At 47.6% G+C, this 26,064-nt stretch overlaps 1 protein-coding gene across 1 annotated transcript; it reads left to right on the plus strand.

The window, feature by feature from the left end:
- The first annotated feature begins 84 nt into the window (after positions 1–84).
- VPS16 (VPS16 core subunit of CORVET and HOPS complexes) lies at positions 85–25,471 on the plus strand. The gene is made up of 24 exons (XM_058563089.1): positions 85–221; positions 18,853–18,941; positions 19,195–19,292; positions 19,383–19,511; positions 19,592–19,736; positions 19,861–19,976; positions 20,081–20,203; positions 20,331–20,386; positions 20,737–20,825; positions 20,929–21,024; positions 21,186–21,262; positions 21,736–21,867; positions 21,965–22,092; positions 22,228–22,263; positions 22,455–22,563; positions 22,717–22,851; positions 22,947–23,055; positions 23,147–23,244; positions 23,331–23,438; positions 23,758–23,835; positions 23,927–24,096; positions 24,176–24,272; positions 24,980–25,083; positions 25,197–25,471. The coding sequence occupies exons 1-24, from the start codon at positions 169–171 to the stop codon at positions 25,339–25,341; spliced, it is 2,520 nt and encodes an 839-aa protein (XP_058419072.1). The 5' UTR covers positions 85–168; the 3' UTR covers positions 25,342–25,471.
- Positions 25,472–26,064: the final 593 nt, after the last annotated feature.

Consider the following 26,064-nt stretch of genomic DNA (forward strand, 5'->3'; position numbering starts at 1 on the left):
CCGGGTGTGGGCGGGGGCGCGGCGGCCGCACAGTCCAGTTGCCCACAGTGGTGATGGCCGCGGCGGCGGCCTCGCCACGTGACCCGGACGGGCGGAAGCGGAAGTGCCTGCCTGGAGCCCGCTAGGAGGTGTACCCTCAGCTGTGCCCAGCCGCCGCACGCACCAGCCATGGACTGCTACACGGCGAATTGGAACCCGCTCGGGGACTCTGCCTTTTACCGGTGAGCCGCCCCGGCCTCCCGCCCACGGCCGGGCTTACCCTGCACTCCCGCCGCCTCCAGTCTCTGGGTGGAGCCGGCGGCTCGCGCCCTTGACACCGCCGGCGCTGGCGTCCGCCCCTCGCCGGCTCTGTCCCGGCGGCTACCACTTAGCGCACAGCCGGCTATGGGCAGGAAGTCGGGCCTTCCCCTGCCCCACGGAAGGAAACTGAGGCAAGCACTGTAGTCACACAGGTAGGGGCGGAGCCCAACGCTATAGCCCTGGTCTGTCAGCCCCCGGAAGGATGCTCAGGTCACGTTGAGGGAGGCCGCCCACGGGTGACAGCGAGTGCCCAGTCTCCTGCGGGGAAGTGCTGCTGAAGTCAAACCACAGGGGCGCTCCGAGGGGCGGGATCCCCCGGCGGGCGGGGTAACAGTGCTGACCAAGGCCGGGAGAAGGGGGCGAGGCGTTGGTGAATCCGGGGGCAGCGCGAGGGAGGACTACCAGCTAGGCGCAGCCCTCTCATGGGAGTCGTAGCGTCCTAAACCACTAATCTTTCTCAAGTGTAAACCGATCACATCATTGCCCTGATTAGGATTTTTCAATGGTTTCCGTTCTTTGTAGGATAAAGAATAAACTCCTTCTCGTGAAACATCTATAAATCAGCTCCTGTTTGTTCTCCAACTTCATCTGCCCCTCTCCTACCCAAATCTTGTGTTCCAGTTACACAGGATTACCGGCCCCCAACACGCCATGATGTTTCATGGCTCCCTGTGTTTGCACCAGCCTGCAGTTCCTTCTGTGGGCACTGCCATTTCCCTCTTTATCTCACTGGAGAATTCTTGCTCATCCTTCAGGACTTAGTTAAAGGGTTCTTTCTGAAACCTTCCCTGATCCAACCTCAATAGAGTCAGCTGACTTCCCTTTGGGACTCACAGGTCCCAGTGCTGGGGTCTGTTAATGTTTTGCACAGTAGGGCCATATTTGTGTAGTCTTCTTTGAGGGCTGAGAGCATGTTTCTTGTATCTCTTTAACTCCAACGCATATTTAGAACAGTACCTGCTATGTGGTGGTTGCCCAATAAAGCTTTTTAAAAATACTTTATTGATTGCAACTAAAGATCATAAAAACATCACGTTGGGATCTTATTTCAATAGAATACTCCCGTTTGTGTTAGTGAAACTAAGTACCGTCTTATTCACATGTTAAAACTTTTCATATTCACATGGAAAAACTTTTTTTTTTTAATTTTATTTATTTATTTATTTTTTCCCCCAAAGCCCCAGTAGATAGTTGTATGTCATAGCTGCACATCCTTCTAGTTGCCGTATGTGGGACGCGGCCTCAGCATGGCCGGAGAAGCGGTGCGTTGGTGCGCGCCCGGATCCGAACCCCGGCCACCAGCAGTGGAGCGCGTGCACTTAACCGCTAAGCCACGGTGCCTGCCCCAACTGGAAAAACTTTTCAGTGTAATTTTTGATACACAAAATGTCAGCCCTTAACATTCCCAAGACGGATGAATGCCTTGTGGTAGTTTTTTTTTTGGAGGGGGGAAGATTAGCCCTCAGCTAACATCCGATGCCAATCCTCCTCTTTTTTTGCTGAGGAAGGTTGGCCCTGGCCTAACATCTGTGCCCGTCTTTCTCTACTTTATATGGCATGCCGCCACAGCATGGCTTGATGAGCGGTGCGTAGGTCCGAGCCCGGGATCCGAGCCAGTGAACCCTGGGCTGCCAAAGCGGGAGTGCTCGAACTTAACCGCTATGCCACCAGGCTGGCTCTACCTTGTGGTAGTTTTTAGAGATCTATTGCACTTGTTTATTTATAATTCTTATCTCTTATAAACATGCCTATACAATGTGAAAAAAATTGCAAAATTGTAGTTAAAAATCAATAAAGGCAGTAGAGAATAACAATGATTTCAGCTGTTTTTGTGAAGAAGGGATGTTAGTTGACAAAAGTAGCCATGTAATTTTGTTTACACACATAGCATACACTTTTAAAAATATTAACTTGTATTACTTTTGAAAATATGTGTTGCCTACACAGGCTTGCTAAATCAGAGATGATGACCTCATTACCACAGAGCTCCTGTTTATTGTATGAAGTATAACACCAGTGAAGTTTTAAATGAATGTTAAGTGTTGAGTGCATGCCATAGACGTGACCTGTGTGGCTAGCATACCCTTATCTGTGCTGTACTGCCAGAGAGAAGGAGAGTTCTAAGCCTTGCTGTGGAGGATATATTATTATTCTTATTATTTTTGTGTGTGTGTGTGTGTGAGAAAGATCAGCCCTGAGCTAACATCTATGCTAATCCTCCTCTTTTTGCTGAGGAAGACCAGCTCTGAGCTAACATCTATTGCCAATCCTCCTCCTTTTTTTCCCCAAAGCCTCAGTAGATAGTTGTATGTCATAGCTGCACATCCTTCTAGTTGCTGTATGTGGGACACGTCCTCAGCATGGCCGGAGAAACGGTGCATCGGTGTGCGCCCATGATCCGAACCAGGGCCGCCAGTAGCGGAGCGTGTGCACTTAACCGCTAAGCCACGGGGCCGGCCCATGGGATATATTATTTTTGCTAACAGATGTTGAGCCTTTCTATGTACTAGACATTATGCTAAGTACTTTATATGTGTTAACTTGTTGAAGTCTCACAACCCCATGAGGTAGGTATCTTTAGCCCCATCTTATTGAGGAGGAAACTGAGGCACAGAGAGGTTAGGTGACCAGGTTACACAGCTAGTACGTGGTAAAGCCAGGATTTGGACTCAGTCTTTTTCTAGAAAATGTGCTGCTAAAGCACAGATTTTTTTTTTTTTTAAATAGGGAAATATATTAGCGTGTTCCAGATTCTCCATCAGAGTGGAAATGTTTTAAATGCAGATACTTGGTTTTATTTGTATTTGTGCATAGCCCTATGTCAGGACTTAATACATGTTCCAGTAAGTGAATGAATGATAAACAGGTGGCATAAGTTGCATTTCAAGCCCCTATCTGTAGAACAGGATTCTTTTGCATTGGAAGTAATGTTCTGGAAAACTCACTCTATTTAGGAAGGCAAGGAGAGGGAATGGTGACTAGTTATATGGTGCTCCAGAATTTTAGCCATTTTTATCCTAAAAACCCAACTTGGGCTAATCCCGTTAATTAATTTTGCCCAAGCCTTTGCCAGGCTGAGTGTGTATTGACCAGTAGAAAGATGTGGCCCCTGTCTGCCCTTATAGAGCTTACAGCCAGCAGGGGAGACAGTTGATAAGTTTAATCATAATCATTATAAAGGAGGGGTATAGAGTCCTAGGGGAGCATATAACAGACTGGAAGGTTGGAGGTAAAGAAGACTTTCTGAGGAAATATTAATACCCCATCCAGGGCATGAGTAAACTTAGGTGCAGGGAGTGGGATGGGGAAGAGCATAAACAAAGGTCCTGAGGCAGGAAAGAATGGGACACTCTCAATGACTTAAATAGAGAGAGCCAGTGTGGCTGCAGTGCCACAGGCAACAGGGGCAGGACAAGAGATGAGGTTGATGCCTTTCTCCTAGGGGTTAGAAGCCACAGCCTGCAGGGCCTTGTAGGTCACCTTTACTTGAAGAACAATGGGAAGCCTTAATGACAGGATTGGTGTGATTGTATTTGCAGGTGTGTGTGTGTGTGTGTGTGTGTGTGTGTGTGTGTTGTCTCTTTATTTGTTTGTTTATTTTTTTGGTGAGGAAGAGTAGCCCTGAGCTAGCATCTGCTGCCAGTCCTCTTTTTGCTGAGGAAGACTGGCCCTGAGCTAACATCTGTGCCCATCTTCCCCTATTTTATATGTGGGACGCCTGCCACAACATGGCTTGACAAGTGGTGGCTAAGTCTGCACCTGGGATCCAAACCTGTGAACTCTGGGCTGCCGGAGCAGAGCACACAAACTTCACCACCACACCACCAGGCCAGCCCCGTGTGTGTGTTTTAAGTTCCTTCTGGAGGCAATGGGGGGACAAGTCAGAAGGGGCAAGCAAGAATGGAAGCAAGGAGGACTGGTTAGGAGACTGGTGGACTAGGCCAGGGGGAAGTTGATGGTGGTGAGTACTGGGGACTGGGGATGTAATGGTGGAGATGGAAAGAAGGGGACTGGTCTGAGAGATATTTAGGAGGTAAAATGGAAGGAGATTGTGATGGGTTGCATTTGGTAGGGAGGAAGAAGAGCAAGGAATGGAGGATGACTTGGTTTTTGGCTTAAGATAATGAGAAAGGAAGAGTGAGTTTGGTGGGAAAGAGGGTGAGCTGGGTTTTGAACACATTGTTTTGGGTACTTTAGAAACGTTCCTTATGGTAAAAGAAAGGCGACTGAAGATATATTCTGTATTCCTGAGACTGTTCTTAAGAGAGGTTGACTATTTAAGTAGGTTTTTGGGGGGTTTTTCTTCCACATATAAACATGAACATTCTTAAAATTGTGGTTAAATACACATAATATAAAATTTACTATTTTTTGTGTGTGTGTGTGAGGAAGATCAGCCCTGAGCTAACATCCATGCCAATCCTCCTCTTTTTGCTGAGGAAGACTGGCCCTGAGCTAACATCTGTGCCTATCTTCTTCCACTTATGTGGAACGCCACCACAGCGTGACCTGACAAGCAGTGCGTTGGTGCGCACCCAGGGTCCAAACCCCGGCCGCCAGCAGCGGAGCCCGCGCACTTAACCGCTACACCACGGGGGCGGGCCCCTAAAATTTACTATCTTAACCGTTCTAAAGTACAGTCCAGTTGTGTTAAGTGTATTTGCATTGTTGTGCAACCAGTCTCCAGAACTTTTTCATCTTGCGAAACTGAAACTCTATACCCATTAAATAATAACTCCCTGTTCTCCCTCTCCCCAACCTTTGGCAGCCACCATTCTATTTTCTGTTCCTGTGAATTTGACTGCTCATATAAGTGGAACCATACAGTATTTGCTTTTTTGTGACTGGCTTATTTCGCTTAGCGTGCTGTCCTCAAGGTTCATCTATGTTGTAGAATGTATCAGAATTTCCTTCCTTTTTAAGGCTGAATAATATTCTATTGTGTGTATATGCCACTTTTTATTTATGCATTCATCCATCAATGGATACTTGGGTTATTTCCACTTCTTGGCTATTGTGAATATTGCTGCTATGAACATGGGTGTACAAATATCTCTTTGAGACTTGGTTTTCAATTTTTTTGGATATGTACACAGAAATGGAATTGCTGGATCATATGGTAATTCTATGTTTAATTTTTTGAGGAACCATCATACTGATTTCCATGGCAACTGCACCATTTTACATTTCCAGCAACAGTGCACAGGAGTTCTTCAGAGTATTTCTTTTTTTTTTTAAAGATTTTATTTATTTATTTTTTCCCCCCAAAGCCCCAGTAGATAGTTGTGTGTCATAGCTGCACATCCTTCTAGTTGCTGTATGTGGGACGCGGCCTCAGCATGGCCGGAGAAGCAGCGCGTCGGTGCGCGCCCGGGATCCGAACCCGGGTCGCCAGCAGTGGAGCGCGCTCACTTAACCACTAAGCCACGGGGCCGGCCCCAGAGTATTTCTTTTTGAGGCAGGCTGGAGTCAAGGGATTTCAGGGGTGATGGTGGACTCTCTTTAGGGCCTAGGAATTTTGGAATTAATGTATTACTCCACAAGGCTAGACCTCATGTGTTTCTTCCTCCCCAGTGGTCCGATAGCGCATGCTGGACAGACTGGAGATCATCTGTTTTCGTAGTGGACTGTGCTTCTCCAGCAGTTCAGCTGCATTGCCACAGGGATTTCTTCACTGTCTCCTGGAAGGGGCTGGAATTGAGGCTACCAGACCTGCTAGGTTTAGTGCTTTCCTGGTCTTAGAATCCAGGGTCCATTTACGCTGCTGAGGAGATTTCCACTTCCGGGACCTGCGAGTAGAGGAGAAAGATGTAGCTGGCCTTTCTCATTGAAGGTATAGCCCGTCCTCACAAAATCCTCACCCCTAGGCTTTTCTGAGATGCCGCCCTCCCTGCTGCCCTTCGCTCTGCCCATCCATACCCCATGCCACCGTCAAGGCACAGCTTGAGTCACCTCACTGTCCCTGAGAAGCTGCTTTACCTCGAAGGCTTGGGGAGGTGGTCCATGCTTTGTTGCTTTTCGCTCCCTGACCCTTACTCCTGTACCCCCTTCAGGGGCTCTACCTCCTTCCCACCCCGGTCTGCTTCACTGCCCACTTCCTGGACTGCATCCCTCACTGATTGTTTGACTAGAGGCTTTGGCCCACAGCCTCCTAGGCATCCCAGCTCTTGCCACCTTCCAGCGTGACTTAAGTGGCCACCCAGCTTCATGGTTCCATGAGCTCTACTTTAAGTGATTTTATCTACCTCAGCCACCCCCACCCTGCCCCTATGCTCATTCAGAACTGCTCACCTCTGAAACGTTAGATTCAGACGGCCCCCTCTCTGACCATAAACTGTTGTCCTCACTGATACCCTGATACGTCCTGATACATCTGTTCTTCAGCCTCACTGGGACGCCATCCATGGAGCCCTCTGTTCTTTGTGTCCGTATGCAGAACTCCTTCTATAAATCTGTCCCTCCTTGTCCAGCTTGGAGTACAGCCATAGTCAGTCGTTTCAGTTTCTTGCTTTTTACTTGACAGCATTGTTTGTTTGTCCTTCGTTGGCACTCGCCCAGCACAGAACCCCCTCCCAGCACATCAACCACTCGCCATCTCTGTGCCTGTACCCAGGCTGCTGAGCGCTGCCGTGAGGGCCACACACAGGCAGGTTGGGTCTACTACAGATTCCTGGCCACCAGCCTCAGCTGGGCCCTCACAATCTTGTTATGTGGAGTCAGCCTGTGCTCACTCTCCACAAGGTCTCTACTTTTCTTTTTAAAAGATGACACAAAGAAACATTTAATTGTAAACTATTAAAATATTTTGGAAATATTGAAAATTGAAATCTCCTCTGCCCCTCCTCCCAACAGCTGACTTTACCTCATGCTTCCCAGAGAACTGGAAGTCATTGCATGGAAGGGCCTAGGCTTCCCCAACCAAACCTGCCTGCTGACTTTCCCTACCCGCTGAGGAGATGTGCCCTGTCTCCCTGCCTTCTCATAAACCATGTGCCTTCCACCCACACCTTCCCTGAGCACAGTGTTTCTCTAGCTATTGTCCGGGACCCGCTGCATCAAGCTCACCTGAGATGCTGGCTACATGCAGCTTACTAGGGCGGATCTACTCCATTATCTCTGGCGCAGGTCCTGGGAATTCAATGTGTATTTTAACAAGCACCCAGGAGTTTCTTTACTGCAGGACAGTTTGAAGACTACTGCTCTACCTTGTTTTCCACCATCCCTACTCCCAAGTGCTCCCTCTCAGATTTTAAGTATACTCGAACTCCCCATCCTTACGAAAAATAAACTTCCCTATTCAAAAAATAAATAGGTCCCCCCTCCTTGCCCTGTCTTTCTGTTCCCCTCAAGGGTCTGAAAACTGCTTCCATTTTCTCTCTTCCACTGACCACTCACTCTGGTCTGACCACCCTATTCTCAGTGACATCTCGTTACTGCAGCGGACACAGCTCAGGCCTCATCTGAGCTTGACTCCCTGGAGCATTGGATAGAGGTAAACACTCCTTCTTTCTTGGAAATTGTTTAACATTTTACTATGAAAATTTTCAAACGTACAACAAAGTAGAATAGCAGAATGAACGCCCATAGATGTTATTTAGGCTTAATGTTATCGTGTTGCACTATTTGCTTCAACTATTTTATTTTATTTTATTTTTTTTTTAAAGATTTTATTTATTTATTTATTTTCCCCCCAAAGCCCCAGTAGATAGTTGTATGTCATAGCTGCACATCCTTCTAGTTGCTGTATGTGGGACGTGGCCTCAGCATGGCTGGAGAAGCAGTGCGTCGGTGCGCACCCGGGATCCGAACCCGGGCCGCCAGCAGTGGAGCACGCGCACTTAACCGCTAAGCCACCAGGCCGGCCCTTGCTTCAACTATTTTATAAGTTAAAAGAATCTTTTATTAAGAAAAAGTTTATGGGGCCAGCCTGGTGGCACAGTGGGTAAGTGCGCGCGCTCCACTGCGTTGGCCTGAGGTTTGCCGGTTCGGATCCCAGGCACGCACCGACGTGCCACTTGTCAAGCCATGCTGTGGCGGCGTCCCATATAAAGTAGAGGAAGATGGGCACGGATGTTAGCCCAGGGCCAGTCTTCCTCAGCAAAAAGAGGAGGATTGGCAGTGGATGTTAGCTCAGGGCTGATCTTCCTCACACACACACACAAAAAAGTAAAAGTTCAAATATACATAAACATAAACGTAAAAGAGTAAAAGTAATTTAGTGAACATCCCTGTGCTCATCACTCAACTTCAACAAGTATCAACAGTTTGTCATTCTTGTTTCATCTTTCCCCCCTCTTCCCAATACACGCCCACTTTTTGGGGACTATTTAAAAACAAACCCTGGACACATCTTTTCAGTCCAATACTTTTTCTGCTGTATTTTAAAGTAAATTACAGATATAACTTCAATGTGCATTACCTTAAAAAAATGATAGTTTCCTCTAAAAATATACTATTTCACACTTAACAAAATTAACATTTAATATGACAGCCTTATTCAGACTTCTCCAGTTGTCTTCAAAGTGTCTTTTTTATAACTGCTTTGTTGAAATCAAGACCCAAACAAGAATTACTTGTTTGCTTACCTCTCTTAATTAAGCCTCTTGTAAACTTGAACATTATTATCCCCACTCCACCCTACCTTTTGTTTTCATGACATTGACTTGTTTAAGAGACCAAGTCACTTTCTGGATTTGTCCCATTGCTTCCTTGTGGTGCCTTTGAACTTTTTTCTCTATCGCAGCCTGTATTTCCTGAAACTGTGTTAGAGCTAACGGCTGGATTAGATTCAGGTTGAACATTTTTGGCAGAAACATTTGTAGGTGATACTGTTTGTGCTGCCTCATGTCTGGAGGCATCATTACATCAGGTTGTCCACTATGAGGGAAGTTGAGATGGACCAGTGGGTTCAGATGCTGATGGCCACATCCTCCATTGTAAAGTCATATTTTTCCACATTTGTGACAGGAAAGTAATCTGTGGAATGCTACACTGGTTATATCAGTATGAGTCTAATCAGGAGACAGAAACCATACAGTAATTAAACAGGGGATGTTTAATATAAAGAACTATTAAACCATGAGACAATAACTACAAGATAAAATAAAACTCTGTCCTCTTTTGGGGCTGAGGAGAGTACCCAAGGAAGGACAACCTTGGAAGGGGGGTGCCCTCCCCAAGCTGAGGTTTAGACCTCGCTGGAGAAGGTATAGTAGCCACCCACTGGATAACAGAGAAGTTTGCCTGTTTGCCTGGGCCAGAGCTGGTTCACAGTCACTGGGCAGGCAGGAAGCAGCCCTCCAGGGCATAAATGGGGCACAGGTGAGCCGTAGCTGGTGGTCAGATTCATGGGCTTGCACAGGGAGTTGGGAGCACCAGTGTGGGCAGGAGACCTGGAGCATGCAGTGTGTGTATGGAGAGAGCTGTGGGAAGATGGATGCCAGTCTGGGTTAAGGCTCTAAAGTCACCAAGGGATTATGTGTGCTGGGCAGGTGGTTGGGGCAAAGCACCACAAGCTGTCCTCTTACCCACACTGCTGACTGTCCTTGCAACTGCTGGAAGCAGCTAGAGAGCCCCTTCCTCCTGCAGTGTCCCTCCAGCACCCTCTGCCGAGAAAGCTTAACATCCAGCTCACTGTGGAGCATGTATTGAAGGGTGAATTTGGAACTGGGAGGCAAAAAATTGATAACTGGCACAGTCCACCCTTTGGCTACTTGGCTACACACTTTTGAACTCCCTTACAACAAAACAACTCTGTATTTCTGCTTAACGGGATACCGCTGTCCTTCTTGCAAGCAAATCACTCTCCCAAAATGAGAAGACAGTCTTATCTACCAGTGTGTTACTTACTCCTCAAATTGAGTCACAGTCCTACTGAGTATTCTGTTACCTAAAAATTAAATTGTAAAGTTAACCTCCAATAATTTGTATATAAAATAAAAATGGGAAGAAGGAGAGAGAGGATAATAGCTTATATATATATATATATATATATATATATATATAAACCCCTGCATATAACAAGCATAGAGAAAATATGCAAAGTGACTACAGTCTTCATTTCTGTAATTGGTCACAATATCATAGTTGATATCTGTGGTTTCCTTCTTCAACTGCACCTCCCGTATTTCCCTTGCCCTCAGGCAGAACCTGCACCGCTCTGGGTTCTTTACATGGTGGAGTGACCCAAGCATTCATTCCTCAGTCATACTGCTTTTTTTGGTTGCTGTAGTTTTTCATTACGTTTACTGTTGGCATGGAAGTACTAAGAGGTGCCCCAGAGGATCGCCTGGGTTTCAGACATAGTTCTCTTGCCTCCAATATGTTGCAGCAACTCGATTTCCCTTTGGTAATCAGGATGTTCACTTCAGCCAGTAAATTAACCCCATTTTCTTATGCCTATTGGTTCAGTGGCATAAGGAGCCCAAAATGGCTGAGTCGCACCCTTATCTTCCAATTCAGTGAACCCACTGTTGTGTCCCCTGGTGGAAACATTTTCCCCTTAAAGACTAAGCTCTCCAAACCAACAGATTTCAAAGTTACTGGAAGTGGAAGCAGCATTTTTGTAAGAGAGTCATTAGGTGTAATAGTGAGAGGAGCCACTCACACTCCCACCCCTTGATTCGTGGTCCCATGTATTCTACCATTTAATGGTCTCTGATGCAAAGCATAAGCTATATCTTGTAAGACAGAACCCCATACTTTTAGGATACTGTCTCCCAGATGGCGCTGTAACTGAATCGTCAGTAAATTTAGGCCAGCCACTTCGGGGTAATGGAGTGTATGGTAAGACCATTTGATTCCATGGACCTGAGCCCATTGCTGGACTTCTTTGCTGTGAAATAAGGTCCTTGATTAGATGCAGTGCTTTGCAGAATGCCACAATGGTAAATAAGGCAGAATCCACAGATGGTGGGTGCTGGCAAAGGCATTACAGACAGGGAAGACAAATCCACATCCAGAAGATGTATGTATTCCAGTGAGGACAAATCTTTGCCCCCTCCATGATGGAAGAGGTCCAATATAATCAACTTGCAGACTGGTCCCCCTGGGAATGGTGCCATATGGGGACCACATACTGGTCTCTGCTGTTGGCAGATTACACTCAACGGTAGCATTAACTGGTCAGCCTTGGGGAGGGAGGCTCTCAAGACGTCTATCCCAAGTGAAGTCATCACAGGGTTTTCAAGCAGAGGAAGGCTAATCTCCTCGGACACAGGAGGGCAAGCTACTTCCACTGGTGAGGAAAGCTGAGAATGACTTGGGGGTTCAAGATTGTCAGTTTCCTCTGGGTCTAACCAGATAATCCCCCATCGAAGTTTCAGGAATCCCATTCTTTCCTGGATAGTACCCTAACTTTCATGTGAGAAACGGTGTGTTAGTGAATTCAGCTATCATAATTTAACAACCTACACAATTAAATTTTGCATTTGATTTTCAGCAGTAGCAGCTGTGTGGCTACAAGAACTAAGAGATTGTTTTAGGGTTGTTACAGAAGCTTTCTGCTTTTCAGACCCTGACTTGCACTGAAAGTTAATGGACCCAGCTTCTCATTTTCTCTTTGTAAATGTTCAAGTGCACCCAGAATAATCCATCCACACCACAGCCCTTATAATCATCATTACTGCCATACAGTCCTGTACAGAGGTCACTCCCAACGCACATGTTTCACTTGGCATTTCACCACAGTAAACTGCAGACTCGGTTAATTGTGATGCCACTGTATGCAGTGGGTTACTAGCATCCATTTCCCATTGACAGGGAGCTCGGTACTGCACTCAAGCCCAAGCACATGACCAAACCAATCGCCAAATCCCATCTTTAGGGGTCTGTCTCCTGGGACCACTCCCTGCGCCAAGTCTATATCAGTCTAGGTCCAGTCAGGAGACTTAAACCAGGAAAGTTAAATAAATATAAGGAATTATTATTGTGTGTGTGGGTGTGTGTGGGAGAGGAAGATTGGCCCTGAGCTAACATCTGTGCCAGTCTTCCTCTATTTTGTATTTGGGATGCCGCCACAGCATGGCTTGATGAGCAGTGTGTAAGTCCATGCCCAGGATCTGAACCTGCAAACCTTGGGCCAACTAAGCAGAGCACGTGAACTTAACCACTAGGCCACCGGGCCAGCCCCTAGGAATTATTAAACTGTGATAAAAGAGTAACTATAAGATATAAGAAAATTTTATATGGTAGCCTAGGACTGAGGGAGAATAACCAAGGAATGACAGAGTTGGAAGGGGGGCCTTTCCTCAAGCTGGGGTTCAGACCTCGTAGGAGAAAATATAGTTGCAGCCCAGTGGATGGCAGAGAAGTTCACTAGTTTGCCGGGGCGAGAGCTGGTCCGCTGTTGCTGGGCAAGCAGGAAGCAACCCTCGGGGGTTCAGGGGGTAGGGGGGCGCAGGTGAGCTGCAACTGGTGGCCAGGGAGGTGGGCGTGCAGGGGGAGTCGGGGAGCTGGTGCAGGCAGGCAGCCTGGAGCACACCGTGTCTGTAAGGTGAGCCACAATCAGTGACTGCATGCATGGGTGTATAGGGAGGGGTCAGTGGAAACACTCAAGGGTGCAGGCAGGGTAGCCAGTGGGCAGGCATGTTGGCATGCAGAGGAAGTAGGGCCTGGCGTGGGCAAGAGGCCAGGAACGTCGTGTCTGTCCAGGGAGCCATGGGAAGGTGATCACCAATCTGGGAGAGCCGTGGAGGTTGCTGCCTGGCTGAGGCAGAGCACCACCAGATGTCCTCACAGCCTGGCTGCTAGCTGGCTGTGTCCAGCTGGAAGCAGCAGGAGAGCCCCTTCTTCATGCAGCATGCCTCCAGTGCCCTCTACTGAGAAAGCTTAACATCACTCTCACCGTGAAGGAGAAATGTTTAAAGGAATGCTGAATTTGGAGCTGAGCACCAATGAATTGATACCTGGCCAGGTCTGTGTGAATATTTTCCCATCAGATTTTCATCCAATGATTTTAGGAACAAAATCTCAAAAGAAATGCATATGGGGTTATAAAAATTCAAATAATGCAAAAGTATATAGCCTAAAAATTGGCAGTCCCCCTACACCTCTCCCCCATTCACCACCCTCTTCTAAGGTAACTACTGTCTCTGACTTAGTGCAGCTTAGTGTCTCTGAGCGTTTTTCTGAGTATTTACACATATGTAAATATGCTTGTCAAGAATATGTGCTCAGTTTTCCTATTACATAAATAAGTTTATATGGTTCATATTGAGCTGCAGCTTTTTTTACTTAACAATATATCTTAGAGATCATTTCATGTCAGTATACATAGAGGCACCTTATTAGTGGCCACATAATATTCCCCAGAATGGGCATACCATGGTTTATTTAACCAGTCCCATTTTGATGGACATGTAAGGAGGTTTTTCCAGGATTTTTTTTTTGAACTGTTTTAAATAGTGCTGCAGTGAATTCATACCTTTGTGCACTTGTGCGAGCAGTTTTGTAAGTTAGACTCTTGGGAGGAAGTTGCTAAGTCAGAGGATGTATGCATTTAAAAGTTGGATAGATAGCACTTTGTTGTCTGCCATAAGAGCTGGACCAATTTATACTCCCACCAATATGTATGAAAGTGTTTATTTCTCCACATCCTCAACAATATTGGATGTTATTAGCCTCTTAGTTTTTGCCATTCAGGAGGCCAAAACATAAAAATAATTTTTCATTCATATTTACCTAGTCATTAGGCATGTCTATTCATATCCTTTGACTATTTTTCTATTGTGTTGTTTCTGTTGATTTGTAAAGGAGCTCTTTACATGGTCTCCCTATTAACCCTTTGTTACAAATGTTACAAATATTTTCTCCACTGGTCACTTGGCTTTTATTTTATGTATTGATTTTTAGTGTACAGATTTTAGATTTTTATGTAATAAAACCTGTCAGTCTTTTCCTTGATAATTTCTGGGTTTTGTGTCTTTCTCAGAAAGACTTTTCCATAGTTCACATTATAAAAATATTAGCTTATATTTTTTCAAGATTTTTATGTTACGTTTTTAAATATTTTCATGTAAAGTAGTATGATGAAGCCCTTGAGCATTTATTTTTTAAAACTATTTAGAGCCTTTTGTTTTCTTAAGAAAAATATCCCTTTTTCACATGAGTCACAAATGTTTTTTTTCCCTTTTCATAGTTTGTCTTCCTGGTTTGTTTTCGGTGAGTTTTTTTGATGTATAAAATGTTTTAATACATTAATTATTTAATACATATTATGTATTATGTTTGTATTATATTACATATTATGTATTTGTATTATGCAGATAATAAATATTTAATACATTAAATTTTAATTATTTTTATCATTCTTTTTTTATTGATGTCTTAATAGTTTATAACATTGTGAAATTTTAGTTGTATATTATTGTTTGTCAGTCACCATATAAATGCCTCCCTTCACCCTTTGTGCCCACCGCCCAACCCCCTTGCCCCTGGTAACCACCAAACAGTTCTCTCTGTCTGTGTGTTTATATTCCACATGTGAGTGAAATCATACGGTGTTTGTCTTTCTCTCTCTGGCTTATTTCGCTTAACATAATAACATCCAGGTCCATCCATGTTGTTGCAAATGGGACAATTTTGTCTTTTTTTTATGGCTGAGTAGTATTCCATCGTATTTATATACTACATCTTCTTTATCCAGTCGTCAGTCGAGGGACACTTGGGTTGCTTCCACTTCTTGGCTCATGTGAATAATGCTGCAGTGAACATAGGGGTGTGTAAGCCTCTTTGGATTGTTGATTTCAGGTTCATTGGATAGATACCCAGTAGTGGGATAGGTGGATCATAGGGTATTTCTGTTTTTTTTTTGAGGAATCTCCATACTGTTTTCCATAGAGGCTGCACCAGTTTGCCTTCCCACCAGCAATGAATGAGGGTTCCCATTTCTCTACAATCTCTCCAACATTTGTTGTTTTTTATCTTGGTGGTTATAGCCATTCTAACAGGTGTAAGGTGATATCTTAGTGTTGTTTTGATTTGCATTTCCCTGACAATTAGTGATGTTGAACATCTTTTCATATGCCTATTGGCCATCTGCGTATCTTCCTTGGGAAAATATTTATTCATATCCTCTGCCCATTTTTTGATCGGGTTGTTTGTTTTTTTCTTGTTCAGATGTGTGAGTTCTTTATATATTATGGAGATTAACCACTTGTCGGATATATGATTTGCAAATATTTTCTCCCAGTTGGTAGGTTGTCTATTCATTTTGATCCTGGTTTCACTTGCCTTGTAGAAGCTCTTTAATCTAATGAAGTTCCGTTTGTTTATTTTTTCGTTTCCCATGTCTGAGTAGACATGGAATCTGAAAAGATACCTTTATGATCGATGTCAAATAGTGTACTACCTATATTTTCTTCCAGGAGTTTTATAGTTTCAGGTCTCACTTTCAGGTCTTTGATCCATTTTGAGTTAATTTTTGTGTATGGCAAAAGATGGTCTACTTTCGTTCTTCTGCATGTGACTGTCCAGTTTTCCCAGCACCATTTATTGAAGAGACTTTCCTTTCTCAGTTGTATGTTCTTAGCTCCTTTGTCGAAGATTAGCTGTTCATAGATGTGTGGTTTTGTTTCTGGGCTTTCAGTTTTGTTCCATTGATCTGTGTGTCTGTTTTCGTACCAGTACCGTGCTGTTTTGATTACTATGGCTTTGTAGTATATTTTGAAGTCAGGGATTGTGATGTCTCCAGCTTTGTTCTTTTTTCTCAGGATTGCTTTAGCTATTCAGGGTCTTTTTTGCCCCATATGAATTTTAGGATTCTGTGTTCTATTTTGGTGAAGACTGTCATTGGGATTCTGATTGGGATTGCGTTGAATCTGTAGATTGCTTTAGGTAATATGGACATTTTAACTATGTTTATTCTTCCAATCCATGTGCATGGGATATTTTTCCATTTCTTTATGTCATCATTGATTTCTTTCAATAATGTCTTATAGTTTTCATTGTACAGGCCTTTTCACCTCCTTGGTTAAATTTATTCTTAGATATTTGATTCTTTTTGTTGCTGTTGTAAATGGGATTATGTTTTTGAGTTCTCTTTCTGTTAGTTTGTTATTAGCATATAGAAATGCAACTGATTTTTGTAAGTTGATTTTGTACCCTGCAACTTTGCTGTAGTTATTGATTATTTCTAATAGTTTTCCAATGGATTCTTTAGGGTTTTCTGTATGTAAAGTTGTGTCGTCTGCAAATAGTGAGAGTTTCACTTCTTCATTGCCTATTTGGATTCCTTTTATTCCTTTTTCTTGCCTAATTGCTCTGGCCAAAACCTCCAGTACTATGTTGAATAAGAGTGGTGAGAGTGGGCACCCTTGTCTTGTTCCTGTTCTCAGAGGAATGGCTTTCGGCTTTTCCCCGTTGAGTGTGATGTTGGCTGTGGGTTTGTCATATATGGCCTTTATCATGTTGAGGTACTTTCCCTCTATACCCATTTTGTTGAGAGTTTTTATCATAAATGGATGTTGGATCTTGTCAAATGCCTTCTCTGCATCTATTGAGATGATCATGTGGTTTTTATTCCTCGTTTTGTTAATGTGGTGTATCACATTGATTGATGTGTGGATGCTGAACCATAAATAACCATTAATGTGGTTTAAAAACTCAAGGTCTCATTCCCACTCCTGCTCCTGTTTAACTGACTGCACTCCTCACCTACGAGTAAGCACTATTATTAGATTCTTATAAATCTTTCCAGAGTTTCTTTTTTCAAATAGAAGCAAATATAAATGTGTATTGTTTTTACCCCTTTTTATGTAAAAGTATTTGTTGGTCTTTTCTTTGTGACTTCTGGGTTTTATATCATGCTTAGAAATTGTTTCTACTTTGAGATTGTTAAAATAGCCAAGATTTTTTCTGATGTGGCTTTATTTTTTTTTTAACATTTAAATCTTGAATTCTATCTGGAAAATATTCTATTGTAGAGATTAAGTAATGAAAGAGTGTTTATTTTGATTCTTCTCATATAGCCCATTGTCTCATTTCAAGTATCAGTTTGCACCAGTTTGAAATGCCATCTTTATTACAAGCTCAATTCCCAGGTCTTTTCTGGATTCTGCTGTCTTCCATTGATCTATATTTGCTTATTTCTGTGCCAAAATAAGTTTTAATTACTTTTAGTTTTAAATGTATTTGATATCTGATGTATATGTGTTCTCATATTTTCAAAATTTTCTTAAATATTTTCCAGTATTTTCTCTTTCAGATGATCTTTTTTCTTTTCCCCAGATGAACTGGAGAATCAGTTTGTGCTTCCCTCCCCACCAAAACATTGAGGGTGATTTTTATTGGAATTCTTGTGCATTTATAGATCATTTTGGAATATTTCTCCATGTTTTCTATATCCTTGAGTAAACTTTGATTTGATTTTGTAAAAATTTTTATTAGGTCTATTCTTGGGTATCTCACAGTTTTATTGCTATCACAATTAGGATCTTTTTAAAGTTATATTTCTAACTGGTTCTTGCTATGTTATAGAAAATTAACTGGTATAGAAAATATATTGATTTTTGTTGATCACACTACTAAGCTCTTTTATTCATTGTTCCATAGACTGCTTTGGATTTTCTAAGTACACAGTCTGGTTATTTGTAAATAGTAGCAATCTCACTCCTCCAAAATAGAAACCTCTTTTTATTTTTTTTCCTAAATTATTTTGGCTAGAACCCCAAGAAGAATGTCAAATAGAAGGTAATGGTGGGCATCTTCCTGGTCTTTAATGAGAAGTCTCCTGAAGTGATATTAGCCGAAACACCCTCCTTCTTAAACACTGTCTTCTCTTGGCATCCTGGAATAGTGCCCACTCCTTCTCTGTTCCCTTTTCCCACCTCCAGCCATCAAGTGATGGCATGCCTCTTGCTCCATCTTCTCCTGCAGCACACACTCTCTTGGTGATCCATGCACATCTCAGACTGCAGTCATCTCTTGCTGGCTTGTAGTTTCAGTTACCTCCTGTGAGCCAAGCAATCACTGATTGACATCTCTAACCCAGGACTCTCCCCAGCTCTAGACTCACTGAAGAGCTCCTCTTGGATTTCTTTCAGGCGCTGCTAACTCAGTACCTCTAAAACTGAGTTCGTTATCAACAAGGGTTGAGCTGGACCCCTGGGTATATAGCCCACAACCTGATTCAATATTAAGAACCAGAACTAGAAGAAAGGCTGCCTACCCTGAGAGACCCTCTCAGAGGGTCTTATTTCCTCCTAATGCAGGCCCAAGCCAGCCACCCCACCGTAGTCCTTCCTCAGTTTGTGCCCTGGATATTGGCTATACAGCCTGCCTGTCCCAGGAGCTCCTGCCATCCTTGGACACTTGCCCCAAGAACCACATCCTTCCCTTCCAACGCCCTCTGCTCCCTCACCTGCTACCCCTAAGCTTGCATGTGGTCAGTTAGCCTAGCTGTTTCTAGTCATCACCCCCCTCCCCAGCTCTGGGCGGGCCTCCTTGACTGCCCTGTAGAGGACAAACAGAGGCTTTAAGGGGTCCTCTGGGGCTCACTCCATCCGGATAAAGGGCCATAAGGAGGCTAATCTCTGTTTGCCTCTGTGTGGACAGGAAATATGAGCTGTACAGCATGGACTGGGACCTGAAGGAGGAACTCAGGGACTGCCTCGTGGCTGCCGCGCCCTATGGGGGCCCTATTGGTACATAATCCCTCTACCACCTCATGCTCTGGGACCATGGGATGAACTCAAGGTCCTTGATTCCTGGGGACCTTGTTTTTGGGTTGTTCTTGCTGGCATATGCCACCCTCTCCACCCTACTGAGATGCTTTTAATTCTGGTTCTCATGAGGCCTGCTTCTTATGAAGTGGGCCTGAGGAGCTAGTTTATAAGGTGTGCTTCACATGGGGTGGGCCTACGGAGCTAGGACAGAAGGTCTCTTCTCAAACTGCAGCACTGCTGAGGAACCCGTGGCGGAAGGAGAAGACTGGTAGTGTACGGCCGGTTCTCGAGATCTACTCTGCTTCCGGCGTGCCTCTGGCCAGTCTGCTGGTGAGCGCCCCTGACCTGCTCTGGGGCTGGGGGCTGGGCAGGGCTTCTGTGTCCTGATGAAAACCTCAGGAACCTTCCTCTCCTCTGTAGTGGAAGAGTGGGCCCGTGGTGTCCCTGGGCTGGTCAGCTGAAGAGGAGCTGCTCTGCGTGCAGGAAGACGGTGTAGTACTAGTTTACGGGCTTCATGGTGACTTCCGGAGACACTTCAGCATGGGCAATGTAGGGGCCGCAGGGGGATGGAGAAACGGGATGGAGTCTGTGACCCTGTAGCTCCCTCAACCCATGGCCCTTCTCCCCAGGAGGTGCTCCAGAACCGGGTTCTAGATGCCCGGATCTTCCATACTGAGTTTGGTTCCGGGGTGGCCATCCTCACAGGGGCCCACCGCTTCACCCTCAGTGCCAATGTGGGTGACCTCAAACTCCGCCGGATGCCAGAGGTGCCAGGTGAGTCCTGACACCCCTGAGACAGCATTCACTGCCCACAGATGTGGCTCCAGACCATGGGACCAACAGAGGCAGAAGCTCTGGGCTCTGGTCATCCTGAGGTTGTCCTCTTCCCTGGCGACAGGTCTGCAGAGTGCACCCTCATGCTGGACTGCACTGTGCCAGGACCGAGTAGCACACATTCTTCTGGCTGTGGGGCCTGATCTTTACCTCCTGGACCATGCTGCCTGCTCCGCAGTGGTGAGGGCCCTGAGTGGGAGTGAAATGGGTGAGGGGGCTGGAAGAGGCAGTAAAGAGTCTCTGAGAAGTCAGTATCTCTGGTGTCCTCCATGGCCTTGCCCCAGACTCCCCCTGGCCTGGCCCCAGGAGTGAGCAGCTTCCTGCAGATGGCTGTCTCCTTCACCTACCGACATCTGGCACTCTTCACAGACACGGGCTACATCTGGATGGGGACAGCATCACTCAAGGTGTGATCCTGGGACAACATGGCACCATGCCTTGTCCAGGGAGGATCTGTTGCGGGGAGGGGAAGGGCTTTTCAACCAGACTGGTGATTGCTGAGAGAGGGCCATGACATTCCCTACACCCTTTCAGGAGAAGCTGTGTGAGTTCAACTGCAACGTCCGGGTGCCCCCAAAGCAGATGGTCTGGTGAGGATGGGGGTATTATGCTGGGAGAGGGGGTGGACATAGTCTTGTTTCCTAGTACACTTTGATTCATCCCGTCTGCTGCCAAGCCAAGTAGAGCTTGCATCTTATCTTCTCTGCCAGTGCACACTTGAGGGAAACGCTTGCCTCTCTGTGGGCCTCAGATGCCTTGAGGGCTGAGAACACAGGGTGAGAGGGAAGCAGACAAGCCAGTCAGAGGAATAGGATAAGGGGCAGCAAGCATGTGCAGAGCTGTCCTGAGGCAAAGCAATATAAGCAGTGTGGGAGACGTGGCTGTGGGCCTGGCGTCCTGTGAGTGTCCCAGACATATGCGTGTGTGGTGCTGCCCACAGGTGCAGCCGTCCTCGCAGCAAGGAGAAGGCCGTTGTGGTGGCCTGGGAGAGGCGGCTAATGGTGGTGGGTGATGCACCCGAGAGCATCCAATATCCTTGGAGGGCTGCTGGTAGGGGTGGGAGGCAGAAAGAGGAGGAGGTCACCTGCCCTGTCCCATCTCTGGGTGCTTTGGGGAACCTTGACCAAGCTCAAGTTTGTGCTGGACGAAGATTCCTACCTGGTGCCTGAGCTGGACGGGGTCCGCATCTTCTCCCGCAGCACCCACGAGTTCCTGCATGAGGTTCCAGGTGAGGTCCTTACAAGGGCACCACGTGACCCAGGGCAGGGGCTCCTCAGCACCACAGCTGCCCTGGGCCAGTGCCCCAGAGCAGGATCAGGGCGTTGAGGCAGGGCTGGGGGTTCCTTCCCCTCCCACTTCCCTCTCCTACTCACCAACTTCCTCCCCCAGTGGCCAGTGAGGAGATCTTCAAAATTGCGTCAATGGCCCCTGGAGCACTGCTGTTGGAGGCCCAGAAGGAGTATGAGGTAAAGCCCTGGGCTGCTTTTTGGGTCCCAGGATGCTCTCCTCCTTCCCTTACCCCTGATTGGCCCAGCCCCCTACCCCTGCCTGGGCATGGGTGAGCACAACCAGGTGCCACCAGTCAAGAGAGGAGTCCAGGCTGGACATTGGGCTGGCCTGGGGAGGGCTGGCTGAAGGGACATGGTGTCTGCCAGGTGGTGATGGGGAGGGGGACCCCCCACTATTCTCAGCCCAGGCACAAGTCAGGGCTACTATTGAGAGGTCTCAGGGCCCCTCACAGGCAACTGTGGGCTGATATGGGGGGATGTGTGGGCACCTGGGGTGGACTGAGTGGGCTGAAGGGGTTTGCGTTCCAGCCTCTGCAGCCCCTCCAAACCAGCTCACTTGAACTATAGCCCAGAAGGGCTGGGGGCCAGACATGGGGATATTCTCTGTCATGATGCTCTGTCCCTGGCATTCTCCTCCCCCCACACCCCAGAAAGAAAGCCAGAAGGCGGATGAGTACCTGCGGGAGATCCAGGAGCTGGGGCAGCTGACCCAGGCCGTGCAGCAGTGCATCGAGGCTGCGGGACATGAGCACCGGCCAGACATGCAGAAGAGTCTGCTCAGGGTTGGCCTGGATGGCAGGGCTGGAAGGAGGGGACACTGGGCAGGGGTGGGTTGGCAGGGGGGGAAGCTCTCCTCTGTTGCCCTCTGGCTCTTCTCAGGCGGCCTCCTTTGGAAAGTGTTTCCTCGACAGATTTCCACCCGACAGCTTCGTGCGCATGTGTCAGGACCTGCGTGTTCTCAATGCCGTTCGGGACTATCACATCGGGATCCCCCTCACCTATAGCCAGTATCCCCAAGCATGCTGGAAGGGTGTTTACAGCCAGGGGTGGCAGGGGATGGGTAAGGGGCTGAAGATGCCACCTGAAGGTCCTCGGCAAATATAGTTATTTCCCAGCTGGATCCTTAACCGAGTAAAATGCAGATACAAGCAGCTCACCATTCCGGTGCTGCTGGACAGGTACAGCAAGCCCGTGGGTGCTGGGAGGAGGCCTGGAGGGGGTGGGCATTACAGCCCCTGCTGGGCTCTTGTGCTCACTGCTCCTGACCCATTTCTCTGGGATCTGGGAGGTCTGAGTTACAGTCTGAGGCCACTCTGCCCCCTCTCTCTGCTCACCTCACCCCTGTACTCTTCACCCCCCTTGTCTGCAGGCTTGTGTTGCGGAGGCTTTATCCCCTAGCCATCCAGATATGCGAGTACTTGCGCCTTCCAGAAGTGCAGGGCGTCAGCAGGATCCTAGCCCACTGGGCCTGCTACAAGGTGAAGATCTAGGATGGAGTTCAAGGGCATTTAGGGGATTCCAGGCCCTGGTGAGGTGTAGGAAATATAAAGTGTGGAGCTGAAGTGGTGAGTCCTGATTGAGGGCCAGTGAGGGGTGAGATCCACATGTGTGACACCCCTCTCTCTCTGCAGGTGCAACAGAAGGATGTGTCCGATGAAGATGTTGCTCGGGCCATTAACCAGAAGCTAGGGGACACGCCTGGTGTCTCTTACTCCGACATTGCTGCGCGAGCCTATGGCTGTGGCCGCACGGAGCTGGCCATCAAGGTGTGGGTGCCCAGCCCTCCCCAGACACTCTGATGTGGATGTTGGAGGCCCTCAAGCTAGCTCGTTCTCTCTGTGCCTTCCTCCCTACCCCACAGCTGCTGGAGTATGAGCCACGCTCTGGGGAGCAGGTACCCCTTCTCCTAAAGATGAAGAGGAGCAAACTGGCACTGAGCAAGGCCATCGAGAGTGGGGACACTGACCTGGGTGAGCAGGGTTTGGGTGAGGGCAAGGCCGGGGCTGCTGGGCTGAGCGAGGGGCCGAGCTGAAGGCCCTACCCCACTTCATCATCCCATAGTGTTCACGGTGTTGCTGCACCTGAAGAATGAGCTGAACCGAGGAGATTTTTTCATGACCCTTCGGAACCAGCCCATGGCCCTGAGTTTGTACCGGCAGGTGTGTGTGGTGTGCAGGGGTGGGGCTGGAGCCTCCTGAGCCTCCTGAGTTGGCCTAGATGACTGACTGCCTGCCCGTGGCCCCAGTTCTGTAAGCATCAGGAGCTAGAGACGCTGAAGGACCTTTACAATCAGGATGACAACCACCAGGAGCTGGGCAGCTTCCACATCCGAGCCAGCTATGCTGCAGAGGAGGTCTGAAGTCCACAGCGCGGGTGGGGCCCAGGGGATGGGGTTTTGGTCTGGTTCCTTCTCCAGGAATCTAAGAGTATTTGGCGCATACCCCATCTGGTCCTCACTGTTGAGGGAGAGTCTGGGAAGACGTGAGGCCAGGATGGGGGTTGGTCCCAGAGGAGCTAGCCTTCCCACTAGGGACACCAGAGCCAGGTACGCAGTGGGTAAGGCTGGCCCTGGTGACCATGGGTACAGAGATCAAGGAGAAAACTGTAGCCTTGGTGGGAAGGGCTGAGGTCCTTTGTGCTGTGAGCTCAGGCTTCCCTTCTTGCCCTTGTAGCGTATCGAGGGGCGAGTCGCAGCCTTGCAGACGGCGGCTGATGCCTTCTACAAGGCCAAGAATGAGTTTGCAGCCAAGGTTTGGCCCACTCTTTTCTAAGAACCTCCTCTCCTCCCAGTCTTCCCTTCTTGTCCCTCTCATCCCCATCCTGCCTCATCTCGGTCCCCAGGCCACAGAGGACCAAATGAGGCTCCTACGGCTGCAGCGACGTCTAGAAGATGAGTTGGGGGGCCAGTTCCTAGACCTGTCACTACACGACACGGTCACCAGCCTCATCCTCAGCGGCCACAACAAGCGCGCGGAGCAGCTGGCACGTGACTTCCGCATCCCTGACAAGAGGTAGGTGAGGGCCCGGGTTGCAGAGGTCTTGGGATCACCTGCCCTTCCTGCAACACCTCCAAGCCCGGCTTTCCCACAGGCTCTGGTGGCTGAAGCTGACTGCCCTGGCAGATCTGGAAGACTGGGAGGAGCTAGAGAAGTTTTCTAAGAGCAAGAAATCACCCATCGGCTACCTGGTGAGGCGGGGGCCCTCCTTCCACCCGACCCCCAGGAGAGTAGTTCTGGGGAGAGGCCCAGGCCCGGAGATAGGCAGCCTGGCCTAATCTTGTACCTGTTCAGCTATCCCTTGTAGTTAGTGAGTACTTCCTAGGTATGCGTGTTCATGGGCCAGGTACATGGGATAATAGGCCAGAGTCTGCCTGCAGATGTTGGAAGGAAGGAGAATGAGTTGCTGTCCCCAAGAAGGGCCACCAGAGGACCCCATGGGCCTGAGGGAATGTTGTATTTGAGTGGGGGGGAGGGGGCAGGGGGCAGGGAGGGCACACCTGCCAGGCAGTGAAGGATATTGAGGAGGTTTGCTTTCTGTAGCAGGCAGTTCAGAGGTGTGTGGGTAGGTGGGATAAGGGCAGCCGTGAAAGAAAAAACAGGCCCTGAGAGGGCAGGAGACGCTTGTTGTGAGGGGGTGGCAGTGGGTGATGGAGTGGACACATGGAAATAATTGGTCTCAAGGCTCTAACAGGTGTTTGGTATAGGTTGTTTCTGCCGTGATAGAGTTGAGATCACAACTGTTGTGTGTGTGTCAGGATGAGGTGGGGCAGGATTATACATACTAATGTGTATATAAAATATATAAGGACAACGTATCCATTGGGCTTTTGCTCATAAGAGAGAGGACAGAAGGGCTCTGCCTTATCTTCTCCCTCAACCCCCTTCCTCTCCTAAGCCCTTTGTGGAGATCTGCATGAAGCAACACAACAAATATGAAGCCAAGAAGTACACCTCCCGCGTGGGTCCTGAACAGAAGGTCAAGGCCTTGCTTCTCGTTGGGTACGTCAGCTGAGCCCTGTGGGTGCTGGGTGGCTGAGCCAGTGGGCTGATGAGGGGCACGATTTGTGTCCTTGGGCAGCCTGACACCATCTCCCCTCCTGCTCAAACCACAGGGATGTGGCTCAGGCTGCAGACGTGGCCATCGAGCACCGGAACGAGGCAGAGCTGAGCCTCGTACTGTCTCACTGCACTGGAGCCACAGATGGGGCCACAGCCGACAAGATTCAGCGGGCCAGGGCACAAGCCCAGAAGAAGTGAGGGGCCCACCCTGCACATCTCCCTGAGCCCTGCGCTTGGCAGAAGTATCTCTGCTCATCCAGCTCCTCCCTCAGAGCAAAGCCGAGGAGCTAGGGTGGGGTCTGGTTGTAAATAAAGTTGGAACATGTTAGAGTGCTAGTCTTATGCAGTCCAGCCTAAGTGAAAGCAAGCTGAGGGACCATCTAGACACCTCGGCAAAGAAAAATGTGTTGGGGCTGGAGGGGGAGCTTCTCTAGGGACATTTACAAGAGACCTGCCCCTCTGCACAGTTACCAAGGAAAGCCCTCTCAAGCTCACAGCCCCTAGGAAGATTATGGGGAGAGATGGCACAGAACTTAGTAAACATCAGCTCATCAAAAACCATACTGAAAAGCGTTACACACACACAACACTTTACCATTGCTATTTCATTTATTCCACATGACAGCCCTGTGAGATAGGTAACATCACTCCATTTTACAGAAGAGGAATTTGAGGACCCAGGGAGGTTCAGTAACAGTGAGTATGTGGCAAAACTGGGATTTGCAACCAGGTTGGGCTTTTGGGGGTCTTAGAGCTGCTCCTTGACTGCTGCGGTGACAGAGGAGGGATGACTCAGAGCTGGAACTAAAATTGGGCCCTCTGTGAGCAGGGGAGCCTGGGGCAAGGCCCCGGGTTTGCATTACAGTGAGGGTTGGAGTACTAATGAGAGTCCTGTGGCCAGCAGCTTGGAGGGGTTAGAGG

The sequence above is a fragment of the Diceros bicornis genome, chromosome 19 (assembly GCF_020826845.1).
Source record: "Diceros bicornis minor isolate mBicDic1 chromosome 19, mDicBic1.mat.cur, whole genome shotgun sequence".
Taxonomy (NCBI): Eukaryota; Metazoa; Chordata; class Mammalia; order Perissodactyla; family Rhinocerotidae; genus Diceros; species Diceros bicornis.